General features: G+C 39.2%; 1 protein-coding gene across 1 annotated transcript; it reads left to right on the forward strand.

Annotated features, from left to right (window-relative positions):
* The first annotated feature begins 14,827 nt into the window (after positions 1-14,827).
* Positions 14,828-19,511, forward strand: LOC139716208 (putative nuclease HARBI1). The gene is made up of 3 exons (XM_071627769.1): positions 14,828-15,077; positions 16,810-16,999; positions 19,129-19,511. Exons 1-3 carry the CDS (start codon positions 14,828-14,830, stop codon positions 19,316-19,318), a joined length of 630 nt encoding a protein of 209 aa, XP_071483870.1. The 3' UTR covers positions 19,319-19,511.
* Positions 19,512-23,556: the final 4,045 nt, after the last annotated feature.

The raw sequence follows: 23,556 nt of genomic DNA on the forward strand, positions 1-23,556 counted from the left end.
CTACGCTGCATAACTCTATGTGTAATACCTACGGCTACGTGCTGCAGATCCATTTCAGCCGCGGCAGTGAATGTAGTGCCGCCGCTCCTGCCGCGCCGGTTGCGACAACAGCTGGCAGCAGCTGGGTGCAGCAGAGTACTCTCTGGTTGACTGGAAGGCAAGCTTTGCTGCAGTGTGAATCATGAAGTCATGCCCATTGTTCTGTTTTGCAGCCATGGAATGGACATTCTCCTGACCAGTTAATGCCACCACAAAGAATATCAGCGGTAACACCGGTAAGTTTTATTTATGTTTTTGTCAGGTCTAAGTTTGATCTAGCCCGACCAGACGCCGTGCGAATTACGGAGATTGGGCTGTACAGAGTGGACGACAGTACGCTATGCTAGTGTAGGGTCCAGTACTTTCGATAATAGTTTTCACTAACATTTAAGAAAACGATGAGTAAAAAAATATAAACAAAAACACAGCAAGCTATGATAATAAAGAGCAAACTTAGAGCTATGAGTCTGACAGCCTTTCCTTTCGGTGGGCTTGGCAAAACGTGGTTCATTGGTGTGGTTGTGGTTGTGGTTGTGGTTCTACTAATGTAATAAGGACTATGTAAATGTAGGATACTCGTACTATACTAGTGGTCTAGTAGATAAAGTAGTGACTCTCAAAAGAAATTTACCTATGCGCAAATAAATTAAGTGGACCCCAATACACTGTTATAATCTTCGACATCATTCGACTTGACGTCGTCTACCTCAAATTCAGTTTTCGTCTAAAAGTATAAAAAAGTAACAGCTTTATAGTAAACAGTAGACTCGACTTCAAGCTAATGACAATAAAGCTTGATACTGATGAATTCCATTTAGTCTTCAGTGGCAACATGAACTGATGGCAGACGATATGTTCTAATAATGTCATTAACATCATTACTTTGGCAAGAAAAGTAAGGACAAAAAAATAATGTTTGGTATAATCTTTGGTGAAACACAAGTAGTCTTAGATCTTGTTTGTTATTCCTTGAAAGGATGAAGAATGTGATTGTGGCGTTTTCATACATACAGGAATCTACCCACTTAAAATTAGCCTAAAAAATAAAGTCATTTATTTAATGGTACTCTGGACCTGCTCCCTATGGAGGCCTGATTTATTTATTTTTTTATTCTTTGTGCAACTTTAGTCAGCTGTACACATTCTTTAAAACATTTATTTTTTTTTTTCATTTCGATACAATATAATGCATTGTAGCCATGGTAGATCCTATACATGCTATAAGTTACACCCCTCCCCCATAAAAATGTTGAGGGCAAAAGCTCATGGAATTCAAACATTTATTCTTAAGTTAGGTGGTTGTAAATACTATGGAAAGTTCAAATATTAAGACCCAATCGTCTACTTGAGATAATATTATCATTCGTGTTGAAATACATATTTCCTTGTCTCTCTTTTCAGTGTCCACACCAACCGCCAGCCTAGACCAGCACAGAAAAGGAATGCAGTGTATCAAGTACAATAAAAAGGTACAAGTTGAATAATCACCTATTAATTCATACCAAAAAAAAAGTAGAAGAAGGGGGAAGGAATGGACCCCACCTTTGTCATTATCACTGCGACACAAGCCGGCATTTGGAAAAATCATTTTAAAAAAAAGGCAGAATCCAAGATGATGACTTTCTGATAATTTGAGAATACCACATTTAACAGTTCATTCCTTAGCGATAAAAAATAATAATATTAAATGAAAACTGATTAAATAATCACCATTCTCTCTCAAAACAAACACACAGCCTTGTACATCCTCAAGGGGTTATTTGTATGATGTTGAATGATAGATATTGTGAGTGTGTTTCATAGATACTCATTCTCATTTTCTTGGGTTTTTTTTTTTGGAGGGGGTGGGGTCTGTGAGAGAGGATTTGTTACACACAACCATGTCTAATGAAGAATTTAATCACATAATATAACTAAAACCGAGTTGAAATTCACTAGCTGTCTTTTATGGAAAATGCAGAGTGCCTTATTTTGTGTTAATTATTCTCTTCCGTTTCTTTTACATTTTCCTGCAGTGGTCTACCGAGCAGTTCAAAAGCAGAGAAAAGAGCAACTGGACAAATTTTAGAACAGCTATGCACGCCCGTCAGAATCTCATGAAAGATGGAGTGGAATGTGCACTAGATCAGTAAACTCTAGAAGAAAAATAATAATACTCGGATTGTTTATATAGGATCAGGTAAATTTTTCACAGTTAAATTAAGAACTCGCAAAACTCAACTGTGAAGTGTTAATGACTATTCTCACGTTATGAAGGCACAAGAAAGATTGTTTTTATATTGATTTGAAACTAAAGATTCTATTTTAACTCTAGAAGAAAAATGATAATACTCGGATTGTTTATATAGGATCAAGTAAATTTTTCACAGTTAAATTAAGAACTCGCAAAACTCAACTGTGAAGTGTTAATGACTATTCTCACGTTATGAAGGCACAAGAAAGATTGTTTTTATATTGATTTGAAACTAAAGATTCTATTTCGAAAAAAAAATATGATGAGGGCTCATTGCCCTTTGAAATGATGACTATCAACTTAGGTAAAACTATCACTTGTTCATACCAAATATTGTTGTAAATGCTTTCCCTCAAAATCAATATCATGTCGATTGAAACATGTCAACATATTTCAGAAAACCTTGGAAATAGAAACCTTATTTCCTGCATAATTTTGATTTATTTTGGGCCTAATCCCTCCGGGAGCTCTCAGACAACGCAGATGTATTGCAGCACTGCAAATCACTGTTGTGATAAGACGTTTATTGAAATATGTTTAAAGTGAATACTGTTGCAAATTTTCCCTTCGTTTCAGCTGCCTAATAATTGTTCTTTACCCAAGTATTTACTTTTTACTACTCTTCGACAACAGTAAGGATTAAAATGTTATGTGTGCTATTTATAATTTGTAATTTGTAGATGTTCTGATCTTCCAAGTTAAAAATTGATGCGAAGGTCTGATATGGTAATAGTATAGCTAATCTCCAGGAAAAAAAAACACAATTATGTTCTGTTCTATTGAAATTGAAAATTTTGTTCCCATGGTTTTGTTCAACTGTGGTACGTATGTAAGCTATTTTACTCGGGAAGTAAATTACATTTTTTTTTCTATTTCTTATTTACCATCATGATAATGTTTAGTTACTGCTGATTTGCTTTCAATGTGATAAAAGCATAATGGCATATCAAACTCTCTCTTTGATTGTAAAAAGAAAGCGTAGATATCTATTTCATATTCTTAAGACTTGCAAATAATCGAATGATTTATGTAATGCTGTTGTCTTTGAGCAACAGGTGTACACATATTTTTCCCTATAAACCTTTCAGAAGGTGTAAATTAGTCTCTGCATCTACGTTTTTGTCATGTCTATCTCAAAGTTATTCTACTGAGAGAATGTTTGCACCTCTGACAAGTCTGCGGTGTGTGTGTGTGTGTGTGTGTTTTGTGTGTTTTTGTACTTGCTTGGTTGTGTGGGTGCATGTGTGTGTGTGTGTGTGTGTGGTCAAGTTACACCTAACAACATTAAAACCTGGATTCATAATTACCTGATAAATCATTGTTATTATTGTTGTTGTTCAAAGAATTGAGCCATATTATCATTAGAAGTTTTAACCTTACGGATACAATTCATGCAATCAACCAACCATCAACAACTTATAGCGATAAAAAAAGTACACAATATTATTCTTTCTGTTCAAATCCTTTCATCCCAATGGAAATCGTTAAATAAATAAAAGGAAAGATAAAAATTAAAATAGGAGTCTCAATATTAACACATTAAATGTGTGTATGTGTCTTTGAAACGAAGCGTAAGTACAGATGTCTATACAATTCTTTTTTTTATTCCCATTTTATTTTTTTTTTTGCCACTTCTCATACAGTCATAATAGTTGCCACTCATGCATTGTCATGCTAAAAATTATACATATTTCAAGTTCATCTTTATTGTATCACATGGCATAAGAAGTATAATGAAATCCATTTAACAGACTTTACCCAAACTCGTAGTTTAGTTGTGAATGTTAATCCAAATCCATGTTTTTGTTAAATCAGCATGAATGATAATCCAAATATAATTATGTTCCCAATGAAAAATCTTACATCAAGGGATAAAAAAACATACACTTAAAGATAATAAAAAAGAATGGCCATCTCAATAAACTGTAAACTGTATATGCAAATGAAGTAAAACAAAAATTTACGGTAATTGGTAGATAACAACTAATTACATTTTAGTATATACTCGGTAAGTTTCCAGAAAAAAAAAATGAAAATGTTCAATTGCATCGATAATTTTGCAAGCTACTGTGTTTTACTACTCTTAATATATATTTAAAAAGTATAACGGGACTTTTATCATCCAGTTAACGAAATTGTCAAAGTATATAAATGATAGAGATTGTTGCCATTGAGTCGGGATACGTCATTCTGCCTAATTACATTGATGAAAGGGTTGAGGCGCAGATATTTGTAAGTCAAGATACGTTCTTTTGGCATACTGAAGTGGCTTCGCGGGAGAATGCTTACGCGCCGTAAGTCAGGATACGTTCTTTTGCCTAATTGATATGTTGCCGCGTGAGGATTCTCGCACAACGTAAGTGAGGATACGCTCTTTTGGCAAACTAGAATTACTCATCAGCACAGTGCTGTGATTCGGTAAAGTGCTGTATCTATTCTAAACATGGCAATTACTCTAAAACGGGAAGTCCTATTTTACTCAAATTTTCCCGAGATATTCTTTATTAATGCCTAAGAAACTTCGCTGCTTCAAAAGTGTCTTACTCGTATGACGGAAAAATGGGAACCAATTGAACTTGCAAACTCGTTTTTCTCAGAACATGATATTTTGAGTTACGTTGTTTTGCCTTATTACGGCCGCGCTCTTCTCCATCTTGCCCATGGGTGTATGCAAGGGGGGGGGGGGGGGGTCGGGAGGTTCGTACGACCCCCCCCCCCTCCCAAATTTCCAAAAGGTCCACTTTTTGTAAAAGACAATTTTTGTTTTTCGAGGGCTTTTTCCCCTGGGGTCTATGTACTTTAGGAAGGTGTAAGGTTAGCTAGTCAGCAACTTTTTTTGAATGCACTTATGCAGTTTTCAACTTACCGATTAACGAACTTGTATATGACCAACACAGGTTTCATTACCAATTTTAACATAAACGGTTTTTTTTTTTTTTTAAGTATGCGGAAAAAGTCACTTTTGTATGCACCAAATGGCCCCATTTTAAGATACAACATTCAAAAACTCCCTACCGTGGGAGGGGGGACACCCCCTCCCACACCCTCCCCCCGCTCGGTCGCTCCGCTCCCTCGCAAAGGTAAAGGTCCAAAAATTGTGATTACGACCCCCCCCCCCCCCAGAAAAAAAAAAAATCCTGGATAGACTATAATGTCATGCTCAATACTTCACGTACGAATCTAATTTCCTGTTGTGCAATACTTTCATTTATCCCATTATCAATGCTAAGCGACCGAATCAGCCTTCGAACTGCTGGATTGTTATTTTATATTTGCACAATAAACCATCTTGAATTTAATTAAATTAAAGGTGCCTCGAACCATTTGCGAGATATGGAGAAAAAAAATTGTAACATTTTCACTTGACCTTTGACCTCATGACCCCAAATTCTCTCTGAAAAATCTCTATTCAATAGTTCACGTATACCCTATGTTTCAATAATATACCTGAAGGCATTGCATAGATATAGGGGAAATAGTGAAATTTTTAGCACTTGACCATGACCATTTTTGACCGTCCATCACAAAACAAACAAAAAGTCGCACCCCTTGATTTTACGTGAGGACTCAAAAAAGGTGAAATGGGTCAACCGAGTCAATCTTGAATTTTTCATATTTTCTGAAAGAGCCTTTTTTTTTTTTTTTGTTACGCTGTCAACAAATTTGAGTATGGACGAAAGGACAACAGACGGCCAACCCGAAAACATAATGCCTCCGGCGACACGTCCTGGCGGAGGCACTAAGAAAAAAAGAACGTTGGTTTATATATATATATATATACTATATATATATATATATATATATATGTGTGTGTGTGTGTGTGTGTGTGTGTGTGTGTGTGTGTGTGTGTGTGTGACCGTGCATCACAAAACTAACAAAAAGTCACACACTGATTTTGTGTAAGAGCAGAAAATAGGTGAAATATGTCAACCTAGCCAATCTTGATTTTTTCATATTTTCTGAAAGAGCAAGTCTCCTTCTACATTATACTAACATTTGGGATCATATAACGATAAGGAAATTGGGTTTTAAGCAGTTTTTCTGAAACCCTTTTTGGTAGAACTAATGCATGTGATTAGCGACGGCGTAAATCCGTACTGAGGAGGGGGGGGGGGGGGGAATGATCGGCGATAGTCACCATCACCACGATGACAACCCCTCAACCGGACCGGCGCAGCCCTGGGGGGGGGGGGGGGGAGGGGGGGGGGGAGGGGGAGGGGGGGGGGAGAGAAGCTTGCCCCTCCCCCCCCCACACCCACACACACACACACACACACACATACACACTTTACAGGGATCGAATGTCCTACTCTTTTGCATGCAAATTGGGAGGGAAGTGGCAGCAAAAATATGAAGACTTTTTGTTCTTGGTTTTATTTGTTTGTTTGTTTGTTTGTTTGTTTGCTTGCTTGCTTGCTTGTCAGCCGACTTTCGGCGAAAAATCAGACCTTAAAAGTATGAAGACTTTTTTTTGTTGTTGTTTCTCTTGTCTTTTGATATTCTTTCTTCTTGACTGACAGGCGATGTTGACACCCCCCCCCCCCCCTTTCAAAAACGTAGCACTGTCCTGAATAATGTGCAAATAAATTCAATAAGATGGTATTCAATACGGACATCCATTTCTTCGTAAGTAATAACGTAGTAGATATTTTCCTGTAGCTATTAATTGTATTCTTCAATTTTCTTGATTTAAGTCAATAAAGCAAATCATCCCAGGGGCATCGTTCCCTTTTAATGATGGTGGGCGGGGGAGGGACTAGGAGTTGGAATATCGATGCGAGGGAGCGGAGCGACCTATTGGTAAGAAAAAGAAATATTCATAGATAATTGAATGACTACATTGTGGTATATCACCCCTTTATTGTGAAGGCCTACTAAACAGTGGGGCCTGTCACCGGCGTAGCCAGGATTTGATCTTAGGTTAGCGTTTAGATGCAAGGGAGCGAAGCGAGCGAGGGGGAAGGGTGTGGGAGGGGGGGGGGGGGGTTCTCCTCCCACGGTGAGAACTTTTTGCATATCGATGTTGTAAATGGTGCAATTTGATGCATTTTTTCGTGTTTTATCGACTTGAAACAGTCCCACTTGTTTATGGTAGCAGAATATTTTGATGTCGATTGTTATTGAACAATTTGCTTTAACTCGTATCATTTAAATAAAATTCTAAAATTCTTGTATTGATTCTTCCACTGAATGTCATGAACGCGACCGAGCCCGAGCGAGCGGAGGGGGCGAGGGAGGGGGGGGGGTGTGGGAGGGGGTGTCCCCCCTCCTACGGTGAGAACTTTTTGCATTTTGATGTTGTAGGCCTTTGTGGTGCAATTTGATGCATGATTTTGCGCGTTTTATCGACTTGAAACAGTCCCACATATAAGGTAGCAATATATTTCGATGTCGATTATTATTAGACAATAATTGGCTATAAAATGGTATTATTTATAACTTCTTTGTATTAATTCTTACACTTAATATCATGAACGGGACCGAACCACAGCGAGCGGAGCGGGGGAGGGGGAGGGTGTTCCCCCTCCCACTGTGAGGACTTCTTGCATATTGATGTTGTAAATGGTGCAATTTGATGCATTTTTTCGTGCTTTATCGACGTGAAACAGTCACACTTGTTTGTGGTAGCAGAATATTTAGATGTAGATTATTATTGAACAATTTGCCTTATACTATAACTAGTATCTTAAATAAAATTCTTGTATTAATTCTTCCACTGAATGTCATGAACGCGACCGAGCCCGAGCGAGGGGAGCGAGCAGTGACCGAACCCGAGCGACCGAACGCGAGCGAGTGGAGGGGGCGAGGGAGGGGGTTGTTACCCACGGTAACAACTTTTTGCATTTTGATGTTGTACATGATGCAATTTGATGCATGATTTTGCGCGTTTTTGTCGACTTGAATCAGTCCCACTTGTTTAAGGTAGCAATTATATTTCGATGTCGATTATTATTAAACAATGTGGCTATAAATTGGTATCAAATAAACTTCTTTGTATTAATTCTTACATTTAATATCATGAACGGGACCGAACCAGAGCGAGCGGAGCTAGCGCCGAAGGGGGAGGGTGTGGGAGGGGTGTTGCGACACGGATTGTCGCCTCCTGCTCGGGGCGACAATCCGTGACGGGCGTTGGCGGCACGGATTGTCGCCCGCCCTCGAAGCACATTTTGCTGGGTAATATCGTTCTGGACATAATCATTGAAATACTAACACATAACTTACATGGCTACATCCATGCAAACATGCCATGTAAAAAGTCATGGTGAGGTTTCAAGGAAGTGTGTATGTGCGCGTGCACATGATAATTTAGTGTCCGTTTGTGCGTGTGCGTGTGTGTGTGTGTGTGTGTGTGTGTGTGTGTGTGTGTGAGATGATGGGCAGTATAAGTTGGCAATGGATTTGTCTTTTGAATGGCATTTGTACCGTTTTTATGTTCATGTTACACCCAGAATGGGTTGATTTATGATTGATTTGAATGAAATCAATAAAATATCATTGAAAAACAAAAAAAAAGTGTGTGTGTGTGTGATGGAAGAATGTGTTTATTATGTCAGTTTTTTGCGTATGTGTTTTTTAGCTGCGCGTGGGGAGGGATACCTAGTAAGCTGTTGCTGGCATAAACATTGATATTGATTTTATCAGCAGCTTTGAATTTGATGAGTTTGTTTGGCAGATTTGTATATGAATTCGGAGTGGAGCTTGCGTGCGGGCGGATGCTGCTTTTCTGCATACGGTCCATTATGTCTTATTTATCAACATTGGGAAATCGTTTCATTAGGAAGGATGTGGTATCGGTTCGGGTGTGCGTCGGTATGTGGGAAGGGGGTTACATTTCGTTATTGCAAAAGTTTGTTATTCTGAAGGCTCATTCGTCCGAAGGGTCATTGTTCCGAAGGTTCGTTATTCCGAATTTCATTTTTGGATCAACGAACCACTAGGTATAGGGAATTGTGTGTTTCGGATAAATGAAGCCTCGGAAAAAACGAAACTTCGGAATAACGAACCTTCGTGTGTGTGTGTGTGTGTGTGTGTGTGTGTGTGTGTGTGTGTGTTTGTGTGTGTGTGTGTATGTATGTATTTGGGTCGGTGAATGTGGGTGTGGGATGATTTAGGTTTTGTTTAATCAGGGGTTGGTGGGTTGGGGATTGGATTTGAAGAAGGATAGTTATGAATGGTATGACGGATGTTGGTAGGATTTAATATTTAGGATAGATGTAGGCCCTAGATTTGTTTCGGTTTGGGAGGGGAGGGGGTGGTGGGGTTTTTTATGACTGATTTCATTCTAGGTTTGTGTAATATATTTGTGTGTTTTTTTAATGTATATGCCCTTGAAAGTAAGAAGGTGTTACATGATCCAAACCAATATATTCAAGGAATATAGGTTTGGTAGGGCCCTATACATGTCAAAACTTTCTCGTGAAGAAATTATTAGTAGGGTTGGTCTATAATCGAGTTATCTATGTTGAAGTGAGATTATCTGTGGTATAAATTGACAAATGGACTTGCTTTTGTTTCGAATTGCCATTTGTAACTTTTTTTTGTTCATGTTGCACCCAGAATGGGTCGATTTATGAATGATTTGAATGAAATCAATAAATATCAAGGAAAAAAAGTGTTGAGTTGGTTTGTTTGCATTATGAGTTTTGTTTGAGTGTTTGTTGGTGTTTGTTTGTATTAAGTATGTATTAGCGGTGTGTAATGGCAGTTCGTTTGTGCTAAAATCAAGTAACGATTGACAAATTTTTTACGGCGTGTGGAAATTATTCGCTCATGCATAAAGCATGCCAAACCTATTCTGGGACAAAGAATATTGGTATGGACGTTCTAGTTTATAAGACTGATGGAAGAAAATGACTGCAGGGAAAAATGAACAAAGACAAATAACATTTGGGGAGGGTACTTCCCTCGTATGTATTTTCTCTCGGTCTCTCTCTCGCCTAGCCCGCCTCACCGCTGATATTTGGTTGACACACCCATACTATTTTTAGATCAACGCTGGTGTGAATTCTTTAAACACGTGCTCATACACTCTGAAGGCGTTTGTATTGCCACAGTAGCGCCACTATATTCAACATACACACGTAAGCATACAGGCACACGTATACACACATACAAACAAACCACTACCACTATGTAACCACCACACATGCACAATTTCTACATATTATTATTGTATTATTATACTCCAAACACACAGACACACAGACACACAGACACACAACAAATCATACACATCACATATCATGCAGCTCACAATACACACACACACACACACACACACACACACCTTCACACACACGCACACATACGCATAACTTACCAGTCATACCCATCCCACCAGTGATACCCATCCCACCAAAGCTTAACACCGGAGGAACCACCCCGAGCCCGGGGCGACAATCCGTGACGGGGCGACAATCCGTGTCGCAACAAATTTTTTGCCAACACGGATTGTCGCCTTCGAGGTCAAAAACTGGGAACTGCACAAGCGTCACGGATTGTCGCCAGGCGACAATCCGTGACGGGGGCGACAATCCGTGCCGCCAGCGCCCGTCACGGATTGTCGCCCCGAGCAGGAGGCGACAATCCGTGTAGGGGCGACAATCCGTGTCGCAACAAGGGGGATGTTCCCCCTCCCGCGGTGAGAACTTTTTGCATTTTGATGTTGTAAATGGTGCAATTTGATGCATGTTTTTACGTGTTTTATCGATTTTAAACAGTCCCACTGGTTTATGGTAGCAGAATATTTTGATGTCGATTATTATTGAACAATTTGCGTTAAATGGTATCATCTAAATAAAATTCTTGTATTATTCTTCCACTGAATGTCATGAACATATGCAGTTCCGTTTTGTCCACACAAATACTAAGTGTGCATCAATAGAAAAGCTACTAATTACTTTTTAGCTACATCGATCAGCATATTTAGAAAGACCCAAAGATGATCTCTGCCAAATTCCAATGCCTAAGGTTACCTGTAACTTTCATAAAAAACAATGTTCAAATATGTGACCCTGCACCTCAAAACAAACAAAAAGTCGCCAGACATAAATTTTTAGTTAAGACCATATTCTGAAAGAACAGACTTTAAGCTTTAAAATGATGTATAACTCAAATCAAATGGACCCTCCTAACCTATCTAAATATTGGAAAGAAAACACAAACTCAGGTAAAGTGTGAACTGAGAAAAGAGGCTCTGAAGTACAGTGTCTATTCAAGCGCTTAATCTTTACCAAACCGTGCTGGCTGTGCGATGAATGGGACAAAAAACAGGAAGTAAACCACCAGAGTAACAACAATGAAGGGATTATTAGATTAAACTGAAATTAAGCATGCCTCATTAAGACATTCTGTCCATAATTAATGTCAATTTTCAAAGCAGTAGACTATCCTTTCAAAAGTTATTAGAGTTGAAAGTGAAGAGTGTGGACAAGGTTTTTCAGAAATGAAAAAGGGATTCTAAAGACACACCTAATCACACTATTCTACCAAAAATGTTCGAGATAAACTGCTAAAAAAAACACACTTTCCTGCCCGTTTTATGATACCAAATTTTAGCATAATGTAAAAGAAGACCCGCTCTTCCAGAAAATATGAAAAAGTCAAGTTCGGCTAGGTTGACCCATTTCACTTATTTTCAGTCCTCACGCAAAATCAGTGTGTGCGACTTTATGTTCGTTTTGAGGTGCACGGTCACATATAGTACCCGTTGTCGTCTGCTAAAAGGGGGATCGATCTCCATGATGTGTGAGCACGTTGATCTTCAGCTAGAAGTGTGATGTCACAGTGGACTAACACTTAACAGTGCATGCATCGTACTTCTTACTTAGATGATTGCCACACATGACGTGGGAGTGCAATAGCACTATGGTATTCTCCCAGCTGTGTGGATGCTCGAATGTGGTGGCAAATAAAAGTCCTTTTTACTACATAGGTCATCACAATTATATAAATCACCAAATTTCACCATTTTTTTTTAATTACCGTATCAATCGAGATCACCTTCTGGCAACACAGTGTCAGTGATTCGGCTGTCGACTCAATAGCAATGTAGAGTTTCTAGACGCTTCTACTCTATTGCACTAACCCTATTTCAACTGGGCTATTGGAGACCAAGTTTTTATGGGGGGGGTCAATTTGACCCCCCCCCCCCCCCCCCCCCCCTTCAGATCTCGGCCGCCGATCGCGCGATCGCCGCAAAATTTTGCCTGAAAATAGAGCCGGATGTCAACTACAAGATTACATGGTCATACAATAGAAAAAATGTTGATTTTATATTTTTGAATAAATTAATTATGCAAATTTATGCATGAAATTATATTTTTACATATAACTCCAACAAAAAGACTGAAGAATTGCTAATTTTTGTGTCAGAGTTCCTCAAGACACATCAAACAATTTTCTTTAAAAAAAATAGCGCAGTCAAAATCAGTTTCTTTTGGTTTTTTTATTGTTTTGTTAATTTTCATGTATTTTACTGTTTTTTCGATCTTTTGTTTTCCATTGTTTGTTTGGTTTTTTTTCCAAAATTTGTTGCAGGCACTTTTTCAAGCTTATCTACATTAGAATTGATTAATTTCAATGGTTAAAAGTTGAAATAATCTAATTTATATCAATTAAACAAAAAAACAAACAAACAAACAAACAAACCACAATTTGCATAGGATTTGCACAGAAATCATGAATTTGAGCTGTTTTCAGGTTGACATGCATATGCAAAACATTGCGTAACTTCAAAACGGTGTACCCGGACGTCGCAAATTTGGTCTCAAAATATGCGGGAGACTTCAATGAAAAAAGTCATGAAATGACGCGGCAAAATCTTTGCGCTTTGCGGAATCGTGGCGTGAAATGTCGAGAAGGGGGTCAATTTGACCCCCCCCCCCCCAGTTAAAATAGGGTTAATTATAGCACAGCTTTATATACGTCGATTTCTAACCGTGGTCTAAACTCGACTAGACGTCTCCCTCTACATACTTTACAGTGATCATCTCTGTGTGCATGATGCTATGCTTGTAGTCCATGTAGAGTTCATACCACTGCTTTGTAGGCCTAACGTTAGGTCTATAATACCGCAATGAGAACCGGACCTAGGCCCTAGGATATAGCTTATCCTGGAAAACCGTTCAATGTGGGCCCTAGATGTTTAACAGTGGTTTAGGTTCTGCTTCTACTACGTTCTAGGGCTAAATCGTGATATCGGTCCCCTCTCATTCTGCGTGTGTGTCTCCACTAATGCGCAAAGTCTATGGAGGTTGAAAGAAGTCCCCAGCTATAGCGGTGAAGGGTGGGTGGGGACCTAACCGGAGTTCTAGACTACCTACTAATACTAGTTGGGCCTAACCCGTTAGTAATAGTAGGCCTATTTTGCGTTATAATGCTGTTCTAGTTGGAATAGAATAAATGAGTAGGGCCTACAATTAACGCCAAAGGTTGTGAGACTTGTTTAGACTAACGGTTAGACTTTTACAGTTAGACTTAGAATAAGCCCTACCTCGGTAGAACCCCAACTGAAGTACATGTAGACTAGACCGTGTCTAGTTCTATTAGTTTCTCTAAGATCTAACATTACCCTGTTAGATAACGTTAGGCCTACGACTAAAGTTCTGGAGAATTTAGACTCAGAGTTTAGTGTGTCCCAATATTTTCTGAAACGCATAATGTTAACGTTAGAACTTTTATTTTAGAACATGAGAGGCATTTTTTTCAACTTCGCTCTATATAGGTGCCTACAAAAGTACAAGTAGCCCCCTAACAGTTACAATGTCAGATGTACAATGTCAATGACGGTTACATTCGTCACTCATTTTTGTTAATTTTGGAAATCATAACCTGGGGTGGTATTCTGAAATCCTTCCTAGGAAGAAATTTCTTCCTAAGTCAGGATTTTTTCCTAAGTGGTATTCTGAAAATCTTCCTAAGTTTCTTCCTAAGTCAACTTAGGAAGAAATTTAGGAAAGGGGCGGAGATTATGCAAATGAGGATGAGATATGCAAATTTCTGACTTAGGAAGAAGTTGGTATTCTAGAATGCACTTAGGAAAGAATTTTAGGAAAATATTTAGGAAAGCTTCGCCCATGTCCTAAGTACGCAGGGCCCATAGGAATACACGTAGACTGGTTATGCAGGCAATGCATCATGGCCGCTCTTCTCCTTGCACGCCCTTTTGTTGTGAACAGAAATATTCACGATCACGAGAGACTTCGAATAAATTCTCTTTCTCCTGAAGAATTCAAGAAGAACTACCGTCTACACTACGTAGATTTTCAGAGGCTCTGTGACATCCTCAAAGATGATGAGGGAATAGTTCGACACAATCAGGGTGCCAGAACAATTCCCGTAGATCTGCAAGTAGCAAGCTGCCTTCGTTTTTTGGCAAGCGGATCTTTTCAGAATGTGTGTGGGGATGTTTCTGGACTGAGCCAGCCTGCGCAGAGCAGGATTGTAGCAGCAGTGACTGATGCCCTGTTTGAAAGAGCACCACAGTTCATCAATTTTGGCCGATATGGGACTTTTGCTTCAACCAAAGCAAAATTCTCCCATATCGCCGGAATGCCAAATGTGATCGGAGCAATTGATTGTACACATGTGAACATTCGAGCACCCAAGGAAAACCCTCAAGTGTACGTCAATCGCAAAGGAAAACACAGCATAAACGTCCAGGCTATCGTAAATGCGGACCTGCAATTCGTAAATGTAGTAGCAAAATGGCCCGGATCGAGTCACGATGCATTCATCTGGGAAAACAGCAATATCTGTTCAGATCTTCGAAACGGGCGACTTCCCTCTGGATGGCTAATCGGTAAGTCAGCCAGCTGATCAGAAAGAAAACATGATTACGCAACACATCGCAGTCAGTGCGGATGCGCGCACACCACCAAGCGCAAATCGTGCATTATGCGCACCCGACCGTAGGGTTCGAACGTTCGATCCGTACGTGCACTCTCAGTAATCCGTAATCGAACCACTGCCAATTCATTGCATGCATACCGTTTGTGACCCAGTACAATGCGTGCGCGTGAGTCGAGTGCAGTCCCAGGCAATCCGTATCGGCGTATGCTTCAAAATTTCATCCATGCATTTGCCTTTTTAACCATCGATATGTATAAATGACGGCAGGAATGTGGACAATTCAGGAGGAAATTCTTACCTTTTCAATCAAATTGACCTGTCGAAATCATGAAATCCAAACGTCATCCACACGCGTGCACTAGACATCTGGCATCTGCGGGAGAGGCGGGATACATCGGTACCGTACTACAGTACTACTGTACCGGGCGGCGTCGTGTCATAGTCGACTCATACCATAATTATTAGGACTTTTTACTACAATGTTAGTTGTGGAAGTAGCCAGGGTTGCAATGGGTAACCACAGCACTGTCAACTATTCAGAATCATAGAAAAATCATGGTAAGTGCCCGGTAGACATTGTGATTGTTACTGTCCATGCATGCATAACACTTTATAATTTTAGTTAGGTCTAGTCTTACTAATTCTACACAGAAAGATCCGTCTGTTTGGATTTAAAAAAGAAAAATTTCCTCTAAAATTTTGTAGATAATACTAATAGAATATAAATAGAATTTCTTTGCATTTAAATTTATACCAACTAATTGTTACAGCTTTCGGATTTCCTAGGGCGGAGTAGCAGGCCTACTGACTGTCTGCAGTGTAACGTATATCAAAATGGATTTATAGTATACTTTTTAGACGATCCACTTGGGTTCTACTACTATCTGGTGGTACATTGGATTCTGCTCAAAGTTTCCAATTCTGGGACTGCTGAGTTCAAACTATGTCATGATGTGATGTTTTCATGTTTGACGAGAATAAGTTTACTTGAGGCAGCGCACCGCATGGGAAGTCATGTCATTGCATTGACCATTTAGTGTTTAAAAAAGTATTTAATAGACAGGGTCTAACATCTCAGACAAGTGACATGTGGAACCCCTTGTTCTATGTCGAGCGTAGTTATGCGTTTTTGAGATGAGGTGTGTGTTGTACTGTTGAGGTCTATCTAGAGTCCGGTCTAGCAACCGCAGATGTAAAATTAGCATCTTGAGACTCAACATGTTGAGGCATACAGTATGAAAGGTAGGCAATATATACACTTCATACATGTATGATGTAATATTTAGGTCTAAATTAATTTCATTTTTATTTTTGGTTAATTAAGTGAACTTATAAACACTATATTTTGTCAATTTATGGATACTCCTTCCCAAGCTATAAAGACCATTGTGTGTAGTTCCTACAGTAGCCGTTCTATTTGTTGATTATAACATTTACAAGTTTCGTACAATCAGGTTGTCTCAAATCTTGTGTTAAGTTCCTACCCTGCAATGCAATGACAAGTGTCTCTCCATGTCACAGGTAGACTGACCATTGCCCTTGTGGCTTAAATAAGAATGTTGCTGAATCTATTGTCGATTCAAAATTCATTTTCAATGACAATTTCTTTGCTTAATGTCTTTACCGAAATATTTCCCACTCTTATTCTTAAATCATTTTTTTTTCCTATGATATCCGAATAGGTGACAGTGGTTATCCATTGCAACCCTGGCTGATGACGCCCGTACCACATCCCGCCTCTCCCGCTGAAGAAAGGTACAACGCTGCCTTTGCTAGAACTCGTGTCAGCGTGGAGAGAGCATTTGGTGTCCTTAAGGCACGGTTCAGATGCCTGGACAGTTCTGGCGGGGTTTTGTGCTACTCACCAGAGAGGTAAAGTAACTTAGTTGATTATGTTTCATAAATTTCGAATGTTCAGTAAACTGACTTTATTTAGTCAATCAACTCATCTTTGCACTTTATTATTATTGATATTATTATCACTGTTCTTATGTAGTGCATAATACCTTTGGCAAGGTCTCTAGAAGCTTTAGAGAGGAAACAAAGATAAAAACAGGAAAAGTTATTACATAAACACAATTCTTGGGCGGCATGTCTGCAACCACGTTTGCCAAGTAGTTTGTTGAAATTGTTTTACTAATGTTCCTTAAGCATTTACATTTAGCTCACCTGAGCCTTCGAAGTGGGCTATTGCGATCGCTCTTCGTCCGTCGTCCGTCGTGTGTAAGCTTTTACATTTTCATCTTCTTCTTGAGAACCCCTGACCGATTTTCACCAAACTTGGCAGGTACGTAATGTAGCATTCCTAGGGGTATAGGATCTCAATTTGTTCGAGTGGGCATCATTCCCTACCTGGGGGCCCCCCAGAGGTGCTCAACCCCCCCCCCCCCCTTCCCCCCCCCAAAAAAAAAAAAAAAATTAAGAAATCTTTAAAAATCTTCTTCTCTAGAACCAGAAGTGATAGAGCCAAGTTAATACTATGAATTAGTACATTGATGACTGTAGATTAAAGTTTGTTCATGGTGGATCTCAGGGGTGGGGAGGGGTCCTAATGAGGCCCAAATTGCACATTTTCATCTTTTTCTTGAAAATGCCATTATGAATTTCCACCAAAGTTGACAGGTAGCATCCCTAGGGGGAAAGAATCTCATTCCCATCAAATGGGTACCATGCCTCACCTTGGGGGGGGGGGGGGGGGGGGGGGGGCATGGGGACCTAAATTTGGACCGATAATTGTAAATTTTCATCTTTTTCTTGAAAACCCTATCACTAATTTTCACCAAACTTGGCATGTAGCATCCCTAGGGAATAGAATCTCAATTCCATAAATTGGGCACAATGCCCCAGGGGTCCCCCCTCGGGTAAGGAATCTTCTATACAGATTTTCTCTAGAACTGGAAGTGATTGAGCTAAGTTTGTTCATGGGAGAATCAAGGGTGCCCTCCCTACCCCCACCCCTTTGGGACCCAAGGAAGCGGGATGGGATGGGGGGGGGGGGGCAAATGCGGGCCTAAATTTTCATCTTATTGCTGAAAACATCATAATGGATTTTCACCAAACTTGTCAAGTAGCATTCCCATATGGTTAAGGTCTCAAAGTTTTGAATGGGCATCATGCTTTCCTTGGGGGCCCCAGGTGGTCAAAACCTCCTAAATTAATGATTATTAAATAATATTTTTCTCTAGTTCTAACCAAAAGTGATAGGGCTTTAAGTCTTTTAAGCTGCATAATCCAACATTCTATAAAGTACAGTGTACTTGGCAGGTATTTTTACCAGTGTGATAGAATATGTAAATGGACACCATGCCCCCATTCTCAAAGCTACCCCCACCATAAGTTTCCAATGTTCTCATCTAAGAGTCTGCAAGAATGCATGGAAGGTGAACTTGCGATACTCAGGTGAGCGTGTGACCCACGGGTCTCTTGTTTCATCGAGTCAACATTGGTAATACCATGGCTTTCTAAACTTCTGTAAATTTCATAAGTGGTTCAAGTACAGTGAACACCTTTTTGAATGAAGTCCTCGTGACTGGCAGTATTCTTTCATTGTTTTGAAATTTCATTATAAGCGAACGAAAACACAACAAAGAACATGAAGTGGATAACGTTACAGCCCAAATTCTTACCTTGGTATAATCGGGATTGTGTTAAAACCCTGTTTGTTATAGTTTAAGTGAAAAGTATTAATGATTTAAATGATATTTTGACAGTTAGATTAAAAAACTAAAATTTTAAATTATGATGACATGTAACAGTATGAACGCAGGAAAGTGCAAATAGCATTGGCTACTGAATGTATTTCATTTCTCTGTATCAAAAGATGAATGCAATTGTTGGGAAGATTATTGAAGTTATTTCTCCTTTAATATTATTATTAGGTAGTAGGAATAATAGATGGATAAAAACCAAATTATGCACTGCAATTTCATTTGCTACTTTATGTTTATTCAAAGATGATATGTTTTTTATCAATTACCATTTCTATTGATGTTCTATTTCAGAGTGTGCAAAATAATAATGAGCTGTTGTGTTCTTCACAACATCTGCATGGAAAGAAGACTACCTCTTCCAGATGTCATCAACCTCCCCCATCAGGAAGCTCCTGCTGACGTGGATCCACAACATCCGAACAACGACCACCACTCTGGGCTTCAAACAAGGAATAACATTATTGCAAGATTCTTTGCTTGAATGTGCCATGACTTCATTACAGCTGTATGCGCGGCGATACGGTGCAGTTAACTCACCAAAAGCATATGACCTTGAAGTCTCATTCGCATAAAGTAGACAGTTTGTGTATGCAAAACCGCAGGGGAAGTGTTGCAGGACAATCGCAATATCTCACCTTCAGAAAGTCATCAAATGATTAAATCTATACAGCAAATTGAAGGAGAAACGATTTTCTAACTCACAATGTCACTTATTCTGGGTTCTGTTTAGGATAGACTTGTAAAAATGATGTCGAAATTAAGCTTCCAAAACAGAAAATCTGGTCTCAAAACAAGTCTTATTTTTTCACATTTTCCTTCATTGCTCCAAAATGAAACTTTGGTATATAACTTAGGTAGTATATCCATACTGTGTTCTAAATACCTTTTCTGTATCATTTAGCACACAGTTATGTCAAGAAAAAATCAAGAACACAGTCACTTGTTGCCCACATAAAACCCATAGCATGAATAGTACATAATCCGATGTAAGGGTTTTCGTACTGCCTGAAACATTTGAAGCACATTTCAGGGTTCCTCTCTTGCCCACTCACTATCCTGTGGACCAAAAACCAAACCCTGTCGCATTCAAGTATGCGCTGAACCCGACACTGAATGGCTAAGCGTGCACTGACCAGTAGAGAATTTATGTGAAGGAAGATGATCTAGTTGTGCATGTCCAGTATTTTCTCTTAAATTGGGTTGTCTTTTTGCTCTCATTGCATCCCCTGAACAGAGTTCGGAGGAAACTCGTTACGCCACGTCCGCCACATCCCCCGCAGAGATTTTCTTGTGAGCGCTTGACTGGCTGCAGTTCTTCTTCGATCATACTCAAATTTGGCATGAAGGTGTATTATGGTAAGATGAAGAAGCCTATTGTTATTTGGTAATGGCGCCCTCGCTTGTTCCGTCTTTATACATGAAAAGGTAAATTAAACAGGATCTGCTTCTTTGTGCGACGCTGGCCTTGTTTCTCGACCGATTTTTTTCAAATTTGGTATGTCAATTTATCATAGTCAAATCTATACACCTATACATATTGATAACACTGCCCTCACTATTCCACCTTTTACAGGGTCAAAGGTCACTCTGATCATGTTAAAATTTGCATGCTTATTTAGGCAATAACTTGATTGTTACTGGATTTTACTCAAACTTGCTAAAGAGTTATATGGATGGTCATTCTACATGAAGGACACAATAGTTTGTGGTGACGGCGCCCTCAGTGTTCCGACTTGAGGCCATTTCGCATCTTGTATATGCTCTATAAGCCACATTTCTTGTCGGATTTTATTCGAATTTGCTATTGAAGTAAACGGGGAATTATTCCAATTAACAAAATTTTTCATTGCCAGCGCTCTTGTTTTTCAAATTTCTGTATGATGACATGTCATATTACTTATATTATACATGATATTATACTAGCCTCATTTCTCATCGGATTTTATTGTATCATGCAACAGTTGCCGTATTATACAACATTCTGGCCTAAATAAGTAATCCAGATGGGGGATGGGATATGGGTTCGGGGGATACATGTGCTCGATTGCGAGTGCTCTAGTTTTCACCTTAAACAGGAAACTTTGCAAGTGGTGAGTTTGGTGTATACAGACTACACGGTGTAGCAATATGTTAATCAAATGCATATTCATGCAGGCGCAGACTTACGTTCAGTAAAGAAAATGTTAACCCTTTCCCAAAGTCGCCTCGACCATAAATCACACATATCTTGAAAGAAACATCATCATTTTTTCAAAAAATTATATGAAGGATGATATATTCATGTTAGATATGTTAAGTTTCGAAAGGATTTTGTGCTAAAATAAGGGAGATACGGGAGGTGAACTTCAATATTTTTATACCCCCGCCAAACGAAGTTTGAAGGGGGTATATAGGAATCAGCGGACGTTGCAAATCTTGCGTCGCGAACTACTTCCTCAGTTTTCAACTGATTCCAATAAAACTTGGCACAGATGTGTGCCTTGAGTTGTAGATGTGCAAGACGTATTTTTTGACAGTACCCAAAAGTACGTTGCCATGGTAATGGCATATTATGGGCAAAAATGGGTACAAATCTTGCGTCGCGAACTCCTCCCACAGTTTTTGATCAATTTTTATGAAATTAGGTACAGATGTTCATCTGAATATGTTAATGTGCAAGACACATATTTCCGCAGTGGCAAAAAGTGCGTTGCCATGGTAACGGCATGTTATTGGTAAAAATATAGGACAAAATGCTTCATGGCACAACTGCTTCATCAGTGTTCTTCCAATTCTCATGGAATTCATATTGAATGTTTGTCTTAGGATATAGGTCAGCATGACACATTTCTTGACAGTGACAAAAAGTATGTTGCCATGGTAACAGCTCACATATTATGAGCCAAAATGATGGAAAATTTTGTGTTGCAAACTACTTCCTCAGTTTTTGCCCAATTTCCATGAAACTTGGTACAGATGTGTGCCTTTGGTTGATGTGCAAGATGCATTTTTTGACAGTACCCGAAAGTACGTTGCCATGGTAACGGCATATTAATGGCAGAAGATCAAGGAAAGATCTTGCGGATTTAACTACTCCCTCAGTTTTTTGACCAAAGCTTATGAAATGTGGCACACACCTTGATCTTGGTGGGAAGATGTGAAAGACATATTTTTCGGACGTGTCGGAAGCTGCGTTGCCATGGTAACGGCATATTAATGGCGGAAGATCAAGGAAAGATCTTGTGGATTGAACTACTTCCTCAGTTTTTGACAAAAGCTTATGAAATGTGGCATACACAATAGTCTTGGTGGGAAGATGTGCAAGACATATTTTTCGGACGTGTCGGAAGCTGCGTTGCCATGGTAACGGCATTTAAATAGCAGAAGATCAAGGAAAGATCATTCCTTGGGTAAGACTGTCGTCAAGGGGCGGGGGTATTAATCACCTTAAGTGATATTTCTAGTTTTTTTTGTCCTTCCCTCTGCACAGTGTTCGATTACCATAACAAATTCAAATGCTTTGGCCTTTCATCAGTGAGTTACTTGCACCGTATCGCCGGGGCGCATTACCCCCTCACAGTGTTTGTTAAGTTTTGTTGAAAATGGTTGAGATTGCATGAACAAGCAATAAATGAATCTTAGATCTTATCTAGAACCAGTGGTGATAGAGCTATTCCCTGGTACCTTTTATGAAATTAGTGTATTGATGAGTGATATTACAGTTTTGTTTAAGGCAGAAAGGGGGTGCCTTCCTTGGGACCCAGTATAGGGAAGGAAGGAGGGGTCCTAATGTCAAAAATGAGGACTAACATTGGGCATTTTCTTCTTTTCGAAATCCCCTGAAAAACTTTCACAAAACTTTGGAAATTATCAGGCCCAGTGTAATAGAATATGTATTTGTTCAATTTATCATGATGGAGTTTCAACAAACTTTGCAAGTAGCATTCATAGAGGTATATTATCACCATGTGTTAGAATGGTAACCATAATGGCAAATAAGTGTAAATGTTGAGAATGTCTAGCCAAAGCATTGCTCTGTTAATTGCATCCCCCAAACTTTGTTTTCAAGAATACTATTGATTTGGCCTCGTTGTACCGCTACCCTCTCTGCCACCGCCGCATCAGCCTCAGAGATTTTCTTGTGAGCGCTCTACTGGCAGCAGTTCTTCTAAGGTCATATTTAAATTTGGCATGAAGGTGAACTATGGTAAAACGAATACTCCTTTTTTTTTTGGTAATGATGTCCTTCATTGTTCCGTCTTTATACACTGTACATGAAAAGGTAAATTTGAAAGAGTTCGCTTGTGTGGCGATAATAGGTTTGTTTCTTGACCAATTTCTTTTCAATTTTGGTATATCACGTCTATACGTACAATATTATAGATTATACATGTACCTATTGATAATGCTGCCCTGAATGTTCCACCTTTTAGAGGGTCAAAGTTCACCCCGATCATATCAAAATTTGCAAAAGTGCTTGTTTATGCAATAACTTCATTGTTACTCTACAGAGTTTATTCAGACCAAGGAAGTGGGTGGGATGGGTCCAAACAGTGATGTATACACTGTAATTGGGCACGTTCATAATAATTGGAAACCCCTTGATGAATATTTCCAAAACTTGACAGGTAGCATGCCAGTTCTCAAAGCTAACCTCCACCACAATTTTCCAATGTTCTCAGGTAATAGTCTGCAAGAATGCATGGAAGGTGAACTTGTGTTACTCAGATGAGTGCAAGA

This window comes from Diadema antillarum, unplaced genomic scaffold, assembly GCF_040938485.1.
Source record: "Diadema antillarum isolate AM-2024a unplaced genomic scaffold, OU_Dant_1.0 scf00000063, whole genome shotgun sequence".
Taxonomy (NCBI): domain Eukaryota; kingdom Metazoa; phylum Echinodermata; class Echinoidea; order Diadematoida; family Diadematidae; genus Diadema; species Diadema antillarum.